The sequence below is a fragment of the Furipterus horrens genome, unplaced genomic scaffold (assembly GCF_987537825.1).
Source record: "Furipterus horrens unplaced genomic scaffold, mFurHor1.1.pri manual_scaffold_4, whole genome shotgun sequence".
Lineage (NCBI taxonomy): Eukaryota > Metazoa > Chordata > Mammalia > Chiroptera > Furipteridae > Furipterus > Furipterus horrens.
Window position 1 is genome coordinate 168,447,880 of NW_028327174.1, and position 18,475 is coordinate 168,466,354.

The 18,475-nt window shown below is 36.5% G+C and overlaps 1 protein-coding gene across 2 annotated transcripts in view; it reads right to left on the reverse strand.

Annotated features, from left to right (window-relative positions):
• Window positions 1-2,260: 2,260 nt before the first annotated feature.
• The window catches only part of KIF27 (kinesin family member 27), a 90,836-nt gene continuing 74,621 nt past the window's right edge, over window positions 2,261-18,475 (reverse strand). For both annotated transcript variants that reach the window (XM_090275884.1, XM_090275883.1), the window contains 4 exons: window positions 11,052-11,258; window positions 9,358-9,556; window positions 6,646-6,810; window positions 2,261-2,759 (listed from right to left, as the gene is read on the reverse strand). In XM_090275884.1, the coding sequence (XP_090132010.1) occupies window positions 2,275-2,759; window positions 6,646-6,810; window positions 9,358-9,556; window positions 11,052-11,258 (1,056 nt within the window). In that variant the 3' untranslated portion in view covers window positions 2,261-2,274. The remainder of the gene's footprint in view (window positions 2,760-6,645; window positions 6,811-9,357; window positions 9,557-11,051; window positions 11,259-18,475) is intronic.

Sequence of the window (18,475 nt, forward strand, 5' to 3'; positions counted from 1 at the left end):
AATTTCCTAGTAGTAGATGTAAAAAAAAATTTTACTTGCCTTGTGCAGATGCCTTAATTTTTGTTTCCTTTGTGAGGGCACTGACTAAATTAGAATGACAAGAAGTTCACTTCCAGGATATATTATTCAGGATATTATTTGTATCTGTGTGTTTGTGTATGTATATGAACTCTATCATAGCATATAAAAGATACATGTTTAACTGGAAGGAAGAAAAAACTGTACCTCTGTTATAAGTCAGTTCACATTTGCATTATCAAACCTAATCATTGTTGGCTGGATATAAATTTTGTTGGCTTTCAGAAAATGTGTTTATATTTCCACAGGTAAAACAAATGTGTGTCAATTTCTTGGGCAAGCAGGATTCCAGCTTTAGAATACATTCTTACATGAACTATTTCTAAATTATTGCTTAATCTTATAAGGAATTTACAATTGGGACCTTCATTAATAAGTATGTATTTATTAATAAATATATAATTGCTGTGCTTCGTTAAGGCACTGGCCTTTTGCCATTATATATTTCTATTCACATTATGTATGACATACATTAAATATATATCATACAAACCAAAGGCAAAAGAGGAAACTGACGTAAAACCAGAATCTGACTTCAAATAACCCTGTTAAAAATACAATTTTCAAGGTAGTTTGTAAATTCATTGTTTGAAGCAGTTCCTCATTGGGCCAATGTTATAAACTGTGGTTCAGTTACCAGGTAAGTCCACAGAAGTCTATTTAACCCATAATTTAAATGAATTTTAGCACCATGCTTAAGAGATACAGAAACTACTCACCAATTTAGAAGTTTGTTTTGTTTTGGTTTTCTTTTTCTATAGGAACTGTTTTTTAGCTATGGGACCAAGGAATCCTACTCCAACAGTTTGGGTGTTAAGAAAGATAGGGTCAACAGCAACAGACAAAAGAACAAAAGAAAAATTTCTTAGCAGCATCAGATAAGAAAAAATGGAGTCTGCAAGGAAGTAGGTGACTAATTGAGTAGGTATCCATAAGTAAGGATGGTTTTACTACTTCCCCACCCAAATATTAAGAAGCAACTTTATTTTACAAGTGAGAATTGTAAAAAGTAACACAAATAACCTAAGTAAAAAAAAAATTTAACAAAATACCTCTCCAGTCATTATAAGGGGATGTTTTCTGTAATTTAAAAATATGGTGCAAAAGCAGAAACTGTATTATGTTGGGCAAATCAATGTTTAGTTCTTAATTCCAAACAAAGTTTATATTACTTAATAAGGTTTAGACCAAAAAAGTTTTGAAGAAAAATTTCATTTACATATTTACAGCCCCAGTGTAGTCTGGCCTGTGTACAAAGCCTGCCTAAGGTTGTAGAGAAAAATCCTCTGGCTAGACTTCAAGCTTTAGAGGTGTACTCCATGTGATCAGATATGCTTTCCTTGAAATATTAGACTGCTTTAGTGTTATTCTATTATTGTTTCCCTGATCCACAGAACTGCACCCATTTCCCCCCTTTTTAGTAGCACAAAGTGAGATATGTTGAATAGATAGGGCAAGAGAGAAGTGAAAACTTAATATTCCATAATATTACCAAATCAATAATACAACACTCTAAAAACAATTCCAGAAAAATAACAGAGACCATGTTTAAAATATCAAGACTGATCACTCAACCTCTGTGGGCTCTGAGGACCATAAATTAACCTAATCCACAAACCTAGCCAGTTGCCTTAACCCATAGACTGCATTTTGGCACAGATTTTCAGTTGCGTCAATACATATGCAGGTGACTCTTCCTCTGACATCAGCAATATTTAACTGGATCTTTTTAAAATAACAAAAATATACTTGTATTTGAAAACAACAATAACAAACTTATAAGATATAATTATTGTATTATAACATACTTATATAATAATATACTTTTATATTATATTATAATATATATTTGATGGATATTTATTAGTCTACTCATAGCCTTGTTCTTAAAATATACCTGAAAAAGAATTTTAAACAAATTTACAACTGAAAAGTATTTAAATGTTCCATTACTTTATAGTATTTGAAAATGTGTGTTTGGTTATTATGAAAAAGCAAATTAAAACTCCCCAAATGTACTATAGAAGATTACGCATATATATTACACAAAAGGAGTAGGGATTCCTTCCTCTTCTTCCTTTTTCTTGAGGGAAGAGCTAGTGAGCTTAAGCTTTAAATAATAGGTTAGAAAAAGGGATTTTATACATATGCTAAATTAAAAGTTCTATTAGTAACTACTAAGTTTTTAGTAACTACCTAAGTTTTTAAGTCACTAGGTTTCCTTGCCACTTCAATGGAATCAGCAGTCATAGATCCAGCCTCAACTCCAAGACTGGACCGTCGTAACGATAGTTCCAAGGCAGAAATTTGACGTAGCTCTTTGCGACACAGCTTTACAGGCATGACACAATGAAGCTGTTTCACATTTCCTATTGGCTGAATTTGGGGTGGTGGTTGACTGTGAGGTTTTGTAAATTGGTTTTCCTCTACTTCTGTTTTATCCTCATTGCTTAACAAATGCCCACTAGTGGGTGCTAAAGAGCTATAAATTAGAGGTAATTCTGGGCCATCTTCCCAGAGCTGCTGAGGGTTTGGCTGTGTTCTTGAGCCACTTGCCAAACTGTCTAATTCTCTTTCCCTTCCATTTAATTTCATACTTTTAGTTCTAGACGCCCATTTTAATTCTTCTGAAACCATGCCTGCTTCTTCTGTATTCAGGACTCCACCTCCAGCATCATCATCTAAAAATAATCCAAAAAGAAAAAAAAAATTAGAGATTTCCTCAAAAGCAGGTATTTTAGTCATGATATCCTAACATAATTACATTATCACTCAATATAAATTGTCTTTCAGCTTTTGTTGTTGTTGTTAAATGACTTCTTAGACAAACAGAAGTGTGAATATGAATTATTCTTATTTTACTTCGAGACGTCTTGCATATGAATAACATAACTTTCATTCCTGGAACAAAGTTGAGAAGTAGTCTGCTAGTGACTTTGGTACTCCCTGGACACACAGGAGTGCACTGGGCTTCCTTGGTGCCCCTTCACACCTGCCCTACACTGAGCCTGCCACTGGCGATCACATTCCAAATCCTGGCTAAGTGAAGTCAGCACTGCAGTATACTGTCTCTGCCCCTACCTCCAGTGACTCTTCCTGGCCTTGGCATTATATGTGTGAAAATCTAGTCTTGGTTAGCACTCCTAGTATGATAGGAGAGTTCTGTTCTCTAAATATATTCTGGGGTTCTACTATCAAAATGGAGATGGGAGCATACGCCCTCAGTGGGGCATACCCTGTTGGAACAAAGCAGTGTGGTCCTCAAATCACAGAATCATCCAATAGCAAAGACAAAAACTTGCTTAAGGGAAGTCCATATATGTATTGGACCTACTATAATGAAAAATGCCAACTCTAATATATGTTGACACATGATCAGTACAGGTCTAATCCAACAAATACCAAGTTTAAAAACAGGTTGCACAATGGCTACTCCCAAGCCAAATCTGGCCCACCGATAGTTTTTACTAAGCTTATAAAATAATACATGACCCAGACCTGGCCAGTGTGGCTCAGTTTGTTGGAGCATTGTCCCGTAACTGAAAGATTGCTGGTTTGATTCCCCGTTACAACATATATCTGGGTTGTGGGTTTGGTCCCTGGTCTGGGCATGTACAAGAGGCAACCAATCAATGTTTCTCTCTCTCTCTCCCTTCTCAAAGCAATGAAAAAATTGTCCTTGGGTAAGGATAAAAAAAAATAAGTTAAATTAAAATTAAAAAATAATACATGACCCAAATTTAAAAACTGCAAAGTTTCATATAAAAATATAGACTTCCAACATTTCTAGGAAAAAAGAGAACTAATCATTTCTGCTTGGCAACACAAACTGGAGCAGAGTTGCCCCTGCCCACCTAGACAACAGCTACAGTCACTACTGCTCACTTTGGCTTCCCTGGCCCCTGCAGGCATGTTGCTTTGTGACCCCTGGTTTAAAACATAATTGGTCTTCTAGTTTTTAAAATTCTCTCACAAAAAACCTGACCTAGCAAATGACATAGATCCTCACATAGAACTAGCAGATCCTCACAAAGCTGACCATAGACAGTGGCTCCCAAGGTGTGCGTCACATTAGAATCAATAGGAATCCTTTAAAAATCGTGATGCCCAGGTCACCGTGTCATATGTAAAAGAGCACCGATGGGCCCACTGGAAAAGTTCACTCCCAAACCCACTTAGATTCTTCACAATAGAAAGTTTCCCTCTTCCAGAATTTTACCATTAGGGAACAAATTAGAGAAAGATTAGTTCACCCAAGGTCACACAGCTAGTACAATAAGAAGTTAGGATTCCAACCCAGATCTTCTGACTCTAGTATCTTCACACAGTTTTATAGTGATTTAAATTGAGACAAGGATAGAGATTTAAATAAGTCCATAGACTGTGTCCATATAAACTGATTTAATCCTCACAAAATATCTTAGAAAATAGATGGACTATACAGAGGCATGACCAAGAAGTGACCACAGTATTTTGGTCAAAAGATTAATTTTCATGCACTTGAAAATGCCAAAAATAGTCAATGAAGAGAAATATAAGTCTGGTAGGCAGACAATGAAAAAGACTACTATCAAAAACCAATGAACTCAATACAAGACAGTTAGGTATGAACTAGGATGCTGATTATTAAGGATATAGTACTTTTTAGGCAACTCAGAATTTAATATGTTTAAATTGCTATATTTTATAATTCAAAAAAATCTTGTTTAATGTCATTATATTAGAGTAACATTTTGAGATAGGATATAATACAAGCTATATCCCCAATATGATTCCAACTGTATTTTTTTAAAGCAAGATTTATACTAAATGTTAATAGTTCTGAGTAGAATTATGGGTGATATCTTTTCTTTATTTTTAAATTTTTCTGTAATGACTATATATCACTTTTTATAGCAAAAAAAAAAAATAGGTATTTAAGACATTTCTAGGTAGAAGAGCAAACTAGCTGAAATAATATCCTCAACATTACTATCAAGACTAGCCCTCCCAAGAAAGGTGGTCTGGTGGGTATAGTTATCACTTCACACATCTCCAAGATTATTTAACTTAGAGGTTTTTGTTTGTCTCCTTAAAGAGCAGGATGAGATCCAAGTTTCTGAAACCTGTATACCACCACACCACACAGTCATTTTAAGAGATGTCTAGTAGACACAGTGGTATAAACAGGGGCCATTTCAACACTAGATATCTAATGTCAAATATCTCAAATTTGAAAGTGCGTTTAAGCTAAAATAACCTTATGCTGATTGTTCTGTTTCCTATTTAACATGTTTTTACATTTTAATTTTTTATTAGTGTTTCAAATAAAAGATTCAGCTATATATTGCAAGCAGTACTTCAAGTAAATGTTTTAATTATAGTAGTAAGTACCTCTGCCTCACTACATTGAAAATCATAAAGTTTAGTCTTTTTGGCTAGATTTGTATGTTTTCATCACATCTCTATCCTAAGACAACTTTTATCCTAGAATACTGGAGCAGGAGTCAAAAAATGAAGGACCTTAGACCATATTCTTGTTACTGTTCTGTTCATGAGTCACTTGACCTTTGTAAGTTTCAATTCCTTCCTCTAAAAATGGGGTTAGCAGAGACTGGCCTACCTTGAGTTTAAGGATTAAATGGAACTACTTGTAAAAATATGTGTAAATATAAATATCATAAGTATCAGGTAGCATTAGAACTACTTTTCTAAAATATTACTGAATTTAAAATTTTAAAACTATGTTAATTCTGCTTGCATTACATATTCAACATATAGTTTCACTACCCATATACATATAATTGTTCATTGGTCTTCTGTTGTATCCATCTTTAAGCAATTTCCTTTACAGATACAAAATAGGTATGTTCTAAAACATTGTAAAATCAAATTTTCATAAGCCATACTTAAAGTATCAGAAGAATATTTTCTCTAAAGGAAGACTAATTCTCTTATAAAATGTAAGAATGTATTCTTTCAGAAATATTGATCCCTCTGTAATTGGCAGGCTGAAAGAGTGTATTTTAATCATAGCAGTTTTTACTTTTGCGAAGTATTTTGTCATGTTTTAACATTTCACCTAGGAAGGTGCTACTTCTACATCTCTACGCATAATTAGGCAAGAAAACATCCTTTGTCTCAACAATGGCTTCCAGAGGTCTTGAATGAAAAAGATGTGATTGGTCTTAGAAATACATATGGTATTACTTTACCTTTACTTTTATTATTCTCTATTTATTTTACATAAGAAGACTCAATTTACTATAAAACAGGAAAACAACAGCTATCTTAGATTATAGGGTTATTTTAAGTCAAGGAACACAAAAGCCCATGACACATGGCAGGCAATCAGCATGTGTAGTTCCCTTCTCACATATATATTTATTCATTCATTCACTCTTCCTATGGTCCTTTCTGTCCTATACATAGACTAGAGAACTATTTTTATTTACAGAACCAAATGGAAGTTACACATCTAATCCTAAATGACCAAATCGATTGGGAAAAGCTAAACTACAAATCAGACCAACCTCATCAAAAGCTAGAGAAAACAGGTAGCATGACACATAGCACTAAATGTCTTACGTTCTGATGGTACTAGTTGCCTCCGAATTGCTTCCCCTAGCAGTTCCTTAAGTTTCTTCTTAAGATCTCTGCTGGTTTTCTTATAGAAGTAAAGATCTTTTTCCAGCTGTTGGATTTTATCTTCATATGTTTTTAAAGTTTCCATAATGCCTTCCCCATCTTGCTCTATAAAACAGAAATTTATTACATTTAAAATCAGTTTAAGATAAATGATTGAAAATTAGGTTTTCACATAGCTCCCAGACTACATTTAAAGGGTGAGAAATATGTTACTATGTATGTGTCACCTGAATGGATATGTTTTCATCTATAATTTGGATTATTCAGCCTGTACAATTTTTCGAAGCAGTAGTGATGCCTTAGTCACCTTCTCTACCCTACCCTCTACAAACTACCACATTTTTATGGTTCATAAGCACTTTCTGAATAGCTACTAACTAGATTCATCCTTAGAACAACAGAAGGATTTTTTTCTATAAAAAGTCCACATTTGGAACTCTATCCATCAGCTGCATCAATATCTTAAAGCTTATATAAGAAATAGTGAGTATATGAAAAATCACAAGCCTAAAGTTTACAGGTCCAAAAAACTCACACACACACACACACAAAAAAAAATCCTGTCAAAAGAAACTAGAAAGATTAAATTACAAAGGAAAAAACACTACAAAAGGGGAAATAGCATAAGGAAAGTTCTAGTTTGTGCTATAGTATAGTAACTTAAAGCTTCTAATTAATATTTTTGAGTGTCTAAAAATGTCCCCATTGAGGTATGTTCTAAAACCAGTAAAATTCAGTAACCTTCCAAAAATAGACTTTCAGACCTACTCTTTCCTATTGGTAAGTTTATAAAATGGTCCTACTGGTTTGTAATTTTCTTTTGTTATAATTGGCAGTTTTGTAAAATTGTATCTAAGTGTATTTGTATATTTACAAGGTGGGGCAAAAGTAGGTTTACAGTTGTTCATATGGAAAATTATATAATAATAAATAATGATAAAAGAATAAATATACTGTTTCATGTACTCACAACTGTAAATCTACTTTTGCCCCACCCTGTATAATTAATCCATCACCTTGTTTTAAAAGATACTTCAAATTAAATACCATCATAAATCAAAATTCCCATAAAGGATACCAAATAAATTTAATTTTATATCCCATATTCCACTGAAGTTAGAAAATATATAAATTGTTAACATTTTCAGATACAACTTTGTTTTAAAAAACTTGTCCCAGTTTTAGAAATGATTTTTAAAATGTTCTCATTTTCTGAAACTAGTAAAATATTGCATTTTTAAAAATGTTCTCATTTGGTTATAGCATGAGCTTTTCCGACTTGGTACCAGTCACTTGAAAAATGCAGGGTGGGGCAAAAGTAGATTTATAGTTGAGTATGTGAAACATAGAGCTTATTCTTTATTATTACTTATTAATTATTGTATTATTTGAATATGAACAACTGTAAACCTACGTTTTATCCCACCCTGTACATTGAAATTCTATTAAAATACCACTTTTAGCCCTGGCTGGTGTGGCTCAGTTGATTGGAGCATCATCGCATACACCAAAAGGCTGTGGGTTTCATTCCCAATCAGGGCACATACTTAGATTGTGGGTTCGATCTCCAATCAGGAAGCCTACAAGAGGCAACCGATTGATGTTTATCTTTCAAATCGATGTTTCTCTCTCTCCTCCCACCCCTTCGTCTCTCTCTAAAAGCAATGAAAAAATGTCCTTGGGTGAGGATAAAAAATATAAATGTAAATATATATGAAAGGCACTTTTAGAGCCTTAAGACAGACTCAAATAAGATAAGCAGAGCACATTTGAATGATATGATGTATGGAATCCTGTCAAGAAAATCCTATCATCAGGCAACTAAATGCCAATGAACTCATCATAGAATTAACTTAAAAGCAAATTGTCTCAGCACTCAAATTCATATATTTTGCAATTTTCTGCTTCCTCAGGTTGCTACTTCCAGATCCCTTTTAACTCATTTCCAGGTATAGATTCATAAGAATCAAGACTAAGCAGCTAAGCAGCCTAGATTGAAGCATTACTAGTATCGCCAGGCAGTGATTTTGTTGCCATAGCAACTGTTTGTGTACCAGCCATATGCCCAGGTAATGTGAGGTCTGACTGCTATGACAGCTCTTTCTACACCAGAGTTGATGGTTGAACTATTGTACACTGATAACAGTATGTGCCCATCAGTGGCAGACTAATTTTGACCTAAGATATAACCTTAATGCATAAAAGTTATAATCAACTGAAAATTATAACAAGAAATTTAACTAGAAATCTGACAGAGGCTATCATTTTAATTTTATGAAGGGGAAGTAATTTAAATATCAAGGTACTATATCCTTAGGAGATAAAAACTTTTCAACTGTACAGCACAAAGCCGGAAGTCATCCCACATCTCTACACAAAAACTAAACCAACAACAAACTAATAGGATTGCAGGAGTTCTTTTGTGTGGTGCTGAGGACAAGCACAAGGGGTAGCATTTCAAGCATGAACAGCCTTACATCAAAGGCAGCAATGCCAATATGTGCTAACCAAAACATGGAAAGCACAAAAACATGTATAAGTAGTAACTATTTACATATGTTGGACTTTTAAGTGATCAAATGCTGTTCTTTCTTCCTTCCCAAATCTTCCTCCTACACATCATCTTTACAGAACTGACAACAGGGAAGGTACCTTGGAAATGATGTAACAGCAACTGCATTTTTTGCTCATGTTCCTTTTGCTGGAGGGTCAGTCTCCGGTCACACTGCAATTTCAGATGTTCCAGTGCAGATTCCAACTCACGAACCACATTGTCCCGTTCCAGAATCTTCATTTTAATTTCTTTATTCTCTAACTGTAGTTTCCATTCAGCTTCTCGCAAATTAACCACCTAACAAATACATGTTCTGACCTTTTAAGTGTGTCTTATCGATAGCCTGATACAACGTATTAATCTACTTCTGTTAGGCCATATAAGATAAACTTCCTTAATCACCATGGTATAAGTAGGCAAATGCTTTGTAACATACCCACAGAATAACCTAACAACGTTCTGAATTTGTTGGGATTCTGAATTGGTAGTATTTTTATTTAAGTATAATGTTGCTCTACTACCACCCCTCCAACATTTCTTAGACATTTATAATCCCATAATTTACATTTATTGTCCTATAATTCTATTTCTCTAGTCTAAGAAGATTCAGAAACTAAAGATTCTTGTAACACCTAGATAATTCCCCATGTTAAGTCCAAACTGGATATTACAGATAAGTGACAGAATTTTTTAAACTCTTAATTACAGAGTTTGGTTTTAGATTGTGCATTTAGTCCAAAAATGTCTGTGTCACAGAGCTTGTTAATCATATAATCACCTTTTTAGAAAAATACTCATTTCTACAAATGGTTCTCAGGATCAGAAAATCCACTGACCTTGGCCTGGATGCTTTGGGTTAAGAACACTAGGAGCACCACAAAAGAGTTATCTATATCCAAACCTTGGACAGTCCTCCATTTTTCTGCCCTCCACACACCCAGCAACAGGATATACTCTCATCCATTACAGTAGCTTTCTACTGACAGTAACTATCCAAGAGGAGGGCTGTGTATACGATTTCCATTAATTTCTAATCTTTATTTCACTTGTCTAACAGAATTAGAACTTTATTTTTAAACTTCAGTTTTTATTCATTAATTGTTTGATATTCCTTTAAACCACATATACTTTTCAGAGAAAAAAGTTATTTACTTGTTTAACACTTCATAATATATATCGTAAGAGAATACATTAGAGAAAAGATGGATATAGTTCTCCATGGTAAGAAACCTCTCTGGATCAGTAAATTGTCAAATACATATAAAAAATCAAATATTTTAAGTAATATTGAGCACATTCAGGTTAATACTAGAATCTGTTACTGTCTTTGCCAGTTATGTAGCACTCCATTTCTGTATCAATTCACAAGTTATGATGAAAACGTAAATGTACCCCTATCATACAGCAATGATGGAAAGGGAACCCAAACTTGGAGGTCCTTAACTGTTTGTGAATGCTGATTAGCAACATCCAAATCTAGAAAATATCAAGAAGTAGTGACTGAGAAATACAGCTTAAATTCTTTTATTTTAAAAACTATATCAAAAAGCTCTTCTTTCAAAAGGCCCTTCAACTTTAAGAACCACACAAAGTTAGGCCTACATACTTGGATACTCACAAAGCTTTCAGATGATAGCATGCTGTACTATAAAAAGATATCATGCTTGAATCTGGAGTTACACATCAAATCTTAAAGCCTTTTCAATTTCCTTAAAAATTCAAAATAAATGTGAGATATATAAGAATCTTGGCCCTTATTTAGAAGAAAATCCTCTATCCCTCAAAAACTAACCTTATTGAAATATCTGAAAAGGATGGCTCTAATCTCAATAGGATTCAGACCAATTAGTTTTTCCAAGACATTTGCTTCACTGTGAGAGAGGTTTTGAAATGAAGCTCTGAGTGAGTTCTGGCGACTTTGGATAATTTCATTCTTATATTCAATTGCAGCTTCCAAAGCTTCAATCCCTTCTTCAAGTTGGAAAAGAGCATGTTCTTCCTAGATATAATACAACAGAAATCACTCATTTTACATGAAATAGTATAACTTAAGACTTTATCATATACTAAGATCTTATTGTGCTCATTGACTAGTATGTCCTCACTTAACATTGTCAGTAGGATCTTGGAAAATGACTGTAAGCAAAACAATGTATAACAAAACCAGTTTTACCATACACTAATCAATATAAGTTCCTATGGCATATATTTGGGCACAAAAACATCACCAAACCTCCAAATAAAGACCCAAAACACTTCTCATATTAAACATTGAAATAAATGTCAGCTATACATACATTTAAGAAAGATTAATAAAAGTAAGTGAGATAATGATTTTCCAACCCACTGATCCATTTCAGGATTATGAGTGGTCAGAGACTGTCCCTGCAGCTCACGGTACAAGGTGGGAACACACCCTGGACAGGATATCCCTCCACTGCAAAGGACACTCACATCCACACCCACACAGCCTCAGACTGGGACAATTTAGACACATGTATTCTTCTAAGTACACAGCTTTAGGATATGGAAGGAAACTGGAGTCCAGAGGGAAGACCCTAACAAACATGGGGAAAGCATGCAAACTCCAAACAGATAGTGGCCCCATCCTGGAATTGTTTATTTTTCCCTCATCAAAATTATAACAAAATGAGACTTCTAGTCAAGATAGAAACATAGGTAAACACGGCTCACCTCCTTGCACAACCACAGCAAAACTACAACTAAACTATAGAACAACCATCACTCAGAACCATCAGAAATTAAGTTCAATGGAAATCTGACAACTATGGAATTAAAGAAACCACATCCATCCAGACTGGTAGGAAGGGCAGAGACAAGGAGATGTGGAATGGGCTAGTCCCACACTCACATGTGGCAGACAAAAATTCGGGAGGGTTATCTGGGGAGCGAGGGGTCCAAGCCATACACTAGGCCCCCCAGCCCAGGGTTGCAGTGCCAGGAAGCTAAGTCCCCATAACTTCTGGCTATAAAAGCCAGTGGGGACTGAGTCAGTGGAAGAAGCTTCTGGAGTCCCCAGCAGTTCCTCTTATAGAATCCACACACAGACTCAGACTCACTCCCTCTAAGCTCAGAACCAGAGTAGCAGCTTGAAAAGTATCAGTGGTATATAGAGAGGAACAAAAGTGTCTGGCAACAGGGCAAGAGCTGGAGAACAGCTTTCTCCCAGACAGAACAGTGAGCAGAGGCCATTATTCCTTTTCTGAACCCTCCCCACAACAGAGCCAGGAAGACAGTGCCATATCTGAGACTCCATAAACCTGGCTAACATTGTTTGACCTGCCCTGGTGACTCCCTGAGGCTCCCCCAACCCAAGCTGTTAACAGTGGCTTTTCCATATGAAAGGTTTATTTTGGCTCATGTTTCATTCACATCTTCCTAAATCCTCTCAAACAAGCAACAGCTGGCTTCAGTGAGACACCAGCCTCTACTTCTTGCTAAGTGGCCCCAGGCCAGCCCTAGCAGCATCCAGACTAAGTTCACAGCATGGCTTCACCTGGGAACCTCCACCCAGCACAAGTAGCAGCCATCTGCATATTGCTTTGTAGCTCATGCTGGGTGGCCCTAGGCAAAACACAAATGGTCGTTGACATTGGCCTGCACCACCCAGGAAATCCAGAACCCGCTCACACAGTGGACGGCTACAGACCATGTCAGAACATCACCACTCTGCCCCTATACAGCTGATCCTCCATGGAGGGCTGTTGGCCAGTGGTCATGGCCAGTCCTTGAGCTGATTGGCCTGAATAAATCCCTCCCATTGACCTGCCAACAGCAATTGAGGTTCAACTACAAGAGGAAGGTATATTCAGCCCACATGATGGGGGCACCTCAAGTACCCTGCGTGGGTGATAGGGGAGGCTGTGTCAGTGGACCCTGCAGGACACCTGCTACATTAGGCCACGCTTCCAAGACAGGGAGTCATAGCAGCTCTACCTAATACATAGAAACAAACCCAGGGAAGCTGAAAAAATGAAGAGACAAAGAAGCATGGCCCAAATGAAAGAACAGATCAAAACTCCAGAAAAAGAACTAAACAAAATGGGGATAAGCAACCTATCAGATGCAAAGTTCAAAACACTGATTATAAGGATGCTCAAGGAACTTAGGACCTCAGCAGCATAAAAAATATCCAGTCAGACACTAAGGATACACTCATTGAAGAACAATTTACAGGGAAACAACAGTGGAGTGGATGAAGCAGAGAATCAAATCAATGATTTAGACCATAAGGAAGCCAAAAACAATCAGAAGAAGAAGAAAAAAGAATTAAAAAAAAAAAAATAGTGCAAGCAGCCTCTGGGACAACTTCAATCATTCCAACATTAAGGGGAAGAGAAAGAGCAAGAAACGAAATCCATTTGAAAAAATAATGAAAGAAAACTTTCCTAATTTGGTGAAGGAAATAGATGTGTAAGTCCAGGGAGCAGAGTCCCATTCCAAGACACATCATAATTAAAATGCCAAAAGTTGAAGATAGTGAGATAATCTTAAAATCAGCAAGAGAAACGCAGTTAGTTCCCTACAGGGAAGTTCCCATAAGACTGTCGGCTGATTTCTCAAAAAAAACTTTGCAGGCTAGAATGGATTGGCAAGAAATATTCAAAGTCATGAAAGGTGGGGACCTAGAGCCAAGATTGCTCTATCTAGCAAAGATATCACTTAGAATCAAAGGGCAGACAAAGAGCATCCCAGACAAGAAAAAAGTAAAAGAGTTCATCATCACCAAACCATTGTTATATGAAACGTTAAAAGGGACTTATTTAAGAAAAAGATCAAAACTGTGAACAATAAAATGGCAATAAATACATATCTATCAACAACTGAATCTAAAAAAACTAAGCAAACAAGAATAGAGAAAGAATCATGGATACAGAGAATTTTGATGGTTGACAAATGGGAGGGATGTTTGGGTGAATGGGTGAAGAGGTGAGGGGATTAAGAAGTACAAAAAGGTAGTTACAAATAGCCTTGGGGATTAAAGTATAGTATAGGAAATGGAGTAGCCAAAGAAGTTGCATGTATGAGACATGGGCAGGAACAGAGGTGTGGGGAGTGCCTGAGGGAGTGGGGAGTGCAGGGTGAAGTGAGGCAAAGGGGGAAAAATTGAGACAATAGCATAATCAATAAAATATAATTTAAAAAAATAACAAAATGACTTTGAACAAACTGATGTTATTCAAGGACCTGCTGTATTTGAGTCTAATGGACTACTAAGTTTAAGAAAAGAATGTTTATTGAGTGCTTGCTTTGCTACACAGTACACTGTTTGTATACACATATATAACGCATAATCATTGAGTCCCTCAATAAACCTATGCAGTAAAATGGAAGAGGCAGAAGCTTAAGTAAGTTAGGAACATACCAAGGCCATACAGCAAATACTGATCACCAAGGAGTACACTCAGAGCCTCAGTCCATGGGATTAGCAATTTTGTCATATAGCTCCCTCCCTAGCTCCTAAAGTGTATACTGTATTATGTGTCAGTGAGATCTGGAGACCCTCTGATGTTTCTTCAAGGACCTATTAAAACAATATAGTGCTAGGAGGAAAAGAAGAAATAGATTCAGAATTAAATTAAGAACTAGTAATCAGAGTCAAGTCTCTAGGGAAAAAAAAGTATGGCATTAAAGAATACTGAGGATTTAAGGACATGAAGTATTTCATAAGATTTCTATGAGATGTCATTGGAGGGAAAATATAGGCATTAAAAATAGTGGCAGCATAATAATATTTTTTTTTCATATGCCAGAAATTTCCTTTGTAGGAAAAAGATATGACTGCCTCTAAGAAAATCTAGTAGTTCTTCGAACTATCCAAATAACACATTATTTGGGGAGCGGGATCCAAATCTCTGGTAAGAAATTATTTTGGTCTTGCTGATATATATATATATATCTGTATATCTGTACATGTGGTGAAGGTCACCTCAACTTTTAAGTTTCTTGATGTCAGAGTGCCATGTCTATATTCATATCCTGATTGTCTACCACAGTATATACCACACAGTTTGAACTCAGCTAAGTGTCTAATGAATGAGTTAATGAAGGAAGAAGAGAAAAAATATTTTCATTATGTCTTGGTTATATAACCCAAGTATTTCCACTTCTTTCCTCAGCATTTCAAGAAAAATAATGTATTTCTAATCTACCTGAAGAACAGAGTGACTTCCAGAACTCCTTTTCTAAAATTCAGGAAAGTGGTATGTAATATCCTATTACAGTGGAAGGTAAAATAATACTTATTTTTATTTTTTTAATTATTTATTTATTTATTATTTTTTAAAGACTTGGGATTTCTTTCTTCGTGTTTATTTGTTTGTTTATTTTTAGAGAGAGGGGAAAGGAGAGAGGGAAAGAAACATCACTGTGTGGTTGCCTCTGACTCGCGCCCCCAACTGGGGACCTGACGTGAAACCCAGGCATGTGCCCTGACTGGGAATCGAACCAGCGACACTTGACTCGCAGGCCAACGCTCAATCCACTGAGCCACAGCAGCCAGTGCTTAATACTTATTTTTAAAAGCCATTTTATAAAATATCCTGAGCCATTTGGAAAAAAAAAAGTTATACAGCCATTTTATTTCTCTGTGCAATCACTAACCATCATGAAGGGGACTGGAGGAGATTAGCCAAAGAACATATCTGTATATATGCATAGCCGATGGAGATAGACAACAATGTGGTGAAAGTCATGATGGGGGACAGGTGGAGGAGGTCAAAGGGGGGTAAAATGGAAGACATCTGTAATAGTGTCAACAATTTAAAAAAAAGAATTTAATGATTTGACGATCGCTCCATGAGAAAAAATAATATTCATCTTTTAAAGAAAAATAGATTTAAATCCTGAAAGGTAATTAAGTGAATGAATGAGGAACCAGAAAATAAAAGTAAATTATCCAAAGAATATATCTGACTTATGAATGCATACTGTGTTTATATTTTTATCAAAAATATATGTTTTGGAAAGCATTTGCCTTTATATATGGCTGAGGACAATTTGGTACAAATTTAGTTCCTACAGTTCTGGATCTAAGTTAAGGAAGCACCAAGATACTCTAAGGTAGTACAGCAACTATAGAACCCTGAGACTAGCCTGCTCCACTAGTAAGGCTGTAATGTGTAAATATTTGTGGTTTCCTCTAACCCAACAATGGGTATAGGTTGACAAGATGAATGGCAATAGGAAACTGTCCCAGGATGAAAATTTGCCACAAGTCAAACCACAGACTACCAAGAATCATAGAGCATTTTTCAGAACTTTATTGTGAACGAAGGAGCTTGTTAAAATGCAGATTTCTAATTCAGCAGGTCTGGGTGGAGCCTTAGGCTCTGCATTTCTAACAGGTTTCCTAGTGATCCTGTTGTTGCTGGTCCAGGTATCAGGGATCTGAGAGTAACAGGAATTTAAAGCAGTACAGTAGTCTCCACACCTTTTAGATCACACATCCAATCAGTTAAAAAAAAAGGGAAGAAAACTAAACTAACAAAAAACTTTGAGAAAGCACTGCATATACAGGGGTGGGCAAAACTAGGTTTACAATTGCACTGTGACAGTCTTTTGAGTTAATAAAGCTATTGTAATAATCATAACCTGAATGTCTTTTTCCATGTGAACAACTATACAACTTTTGCCCACCCCTGTACAGAGTATGTATTGTATATTTCTGAATAAGTTATATGTATCTTCTAATCCTAAAACATGAAATTGAAAGTTTAAAATATGAAATGGACATAATAGTTTTTATATTTTCTTCTATACCTCAATTATTAGGCAACTGATCTGTATTATTAGAAAAATTGTTAATTTTAAAATCTTAAGCTTCTGGATTTTAACAAAGGTGATTTGCTTATATTAAACGGTTGATCTCAAACCTACACTTTAGCCTTGACTGGTGTGGCTCAGTGGGTAGGTTGGGCATTGCCCCACAAATGGAAAGGTCGCTGTTTCCATTCCTGATTAGGGCACATGCCTGGGTTGTGGGCCAGGTCTCGGGTTGGGGGCATGCTAGAAGCAACCAATCGATGGTTCTCTCTCACATCAATGTTTCCCTCCCTCTCTTTCTCCCTCCCTCCCCATCTCTCTGAAAATAAATAAATAAATATGTTAAAGTTTGAAATAAAATAAATAAATAAAACCTATCATATTAGTCCTGGCTGGTGTGGCTCAGTGGATTGAGTGCTGGCCTGTGAACCTGTTACAGAAACAGGGGAGTCCAAAAATCCCCAGAGTTTGCAGCTGGGGGATGGGGAGAAGGAAGCAGCTTTCAGAATGCTTCCACATGCCTGAGGCCGGTGGCTTGTGTCTTTTTTTTATGCAAAATGGCTTTAATGCATCCAAAGCCTCAGGTAGATGGGAGGAGTCTTGAACCGGGGGACGGTATGGAAAGCACACAGAGCCTACGTAAGGGTCTGTGAATGGTCAGAACGGTTTGCAACGCCCACTGCGTCAGATGACGCAGTCAGGGATATATAAGCAGCTGTGGACATTTTATCTCTCTCTTTCACGCTCACGCGCTCGGTCTGGGGCTCTCGCTCTCTCGCTCTCTTGTGTGCTCCCTCCACGTGGCTTGGTAAAGAGGCCTTCTCCATGTGACTCGGAGAAGGGGTCTCCAGGCTGCTTTAAGAGGCTCGTGCCATGCGGTTTTGAGGAGAGGAGATCCATGCGATTTGCAGGAAGAAGGCAGTTTGCAAGGAGGCTGAGAATCCAGGCGGTCCTGCATTGAGAGCTGGAGGGCACCACAGCACAGAAAGGACCTCCCCAATCAGAATTGAGTGATTGGCAGCTGCTGGTAAAGCTGAACTGTGTTTGGAAAGTAGGGAAGCGGTTTCTCTAACTTTTCTAAAACTAGCCTGGTTTGGTAGGGGGGGAGGCAAGGATATGTGTTTAAGGGTGTTTTAAAGAGCATAAGACTTAACAACAGAAATCTGCAAATAACTAAATCTATATAACTGTTAAATAAACAATTCTTTTTCTTTTCACTAAACTCTGGTATTGAGAGTTATAATTTTGGCGGCGGGCAATCGGGCCCCTAACTAAAGAGCCCGTGGGTTTGTTTTCAACTGGAGTAGCCCAGGGGTTCTGTAACAATTTGGCGACCCAGATGGGACGTTAATAATTGCCCGTGGCAGGTCGACCCCCTTGGGAGACAGCTTCTGAGGGCGCCAACCGCCTAAGCACGCCAATGTGGTGAAA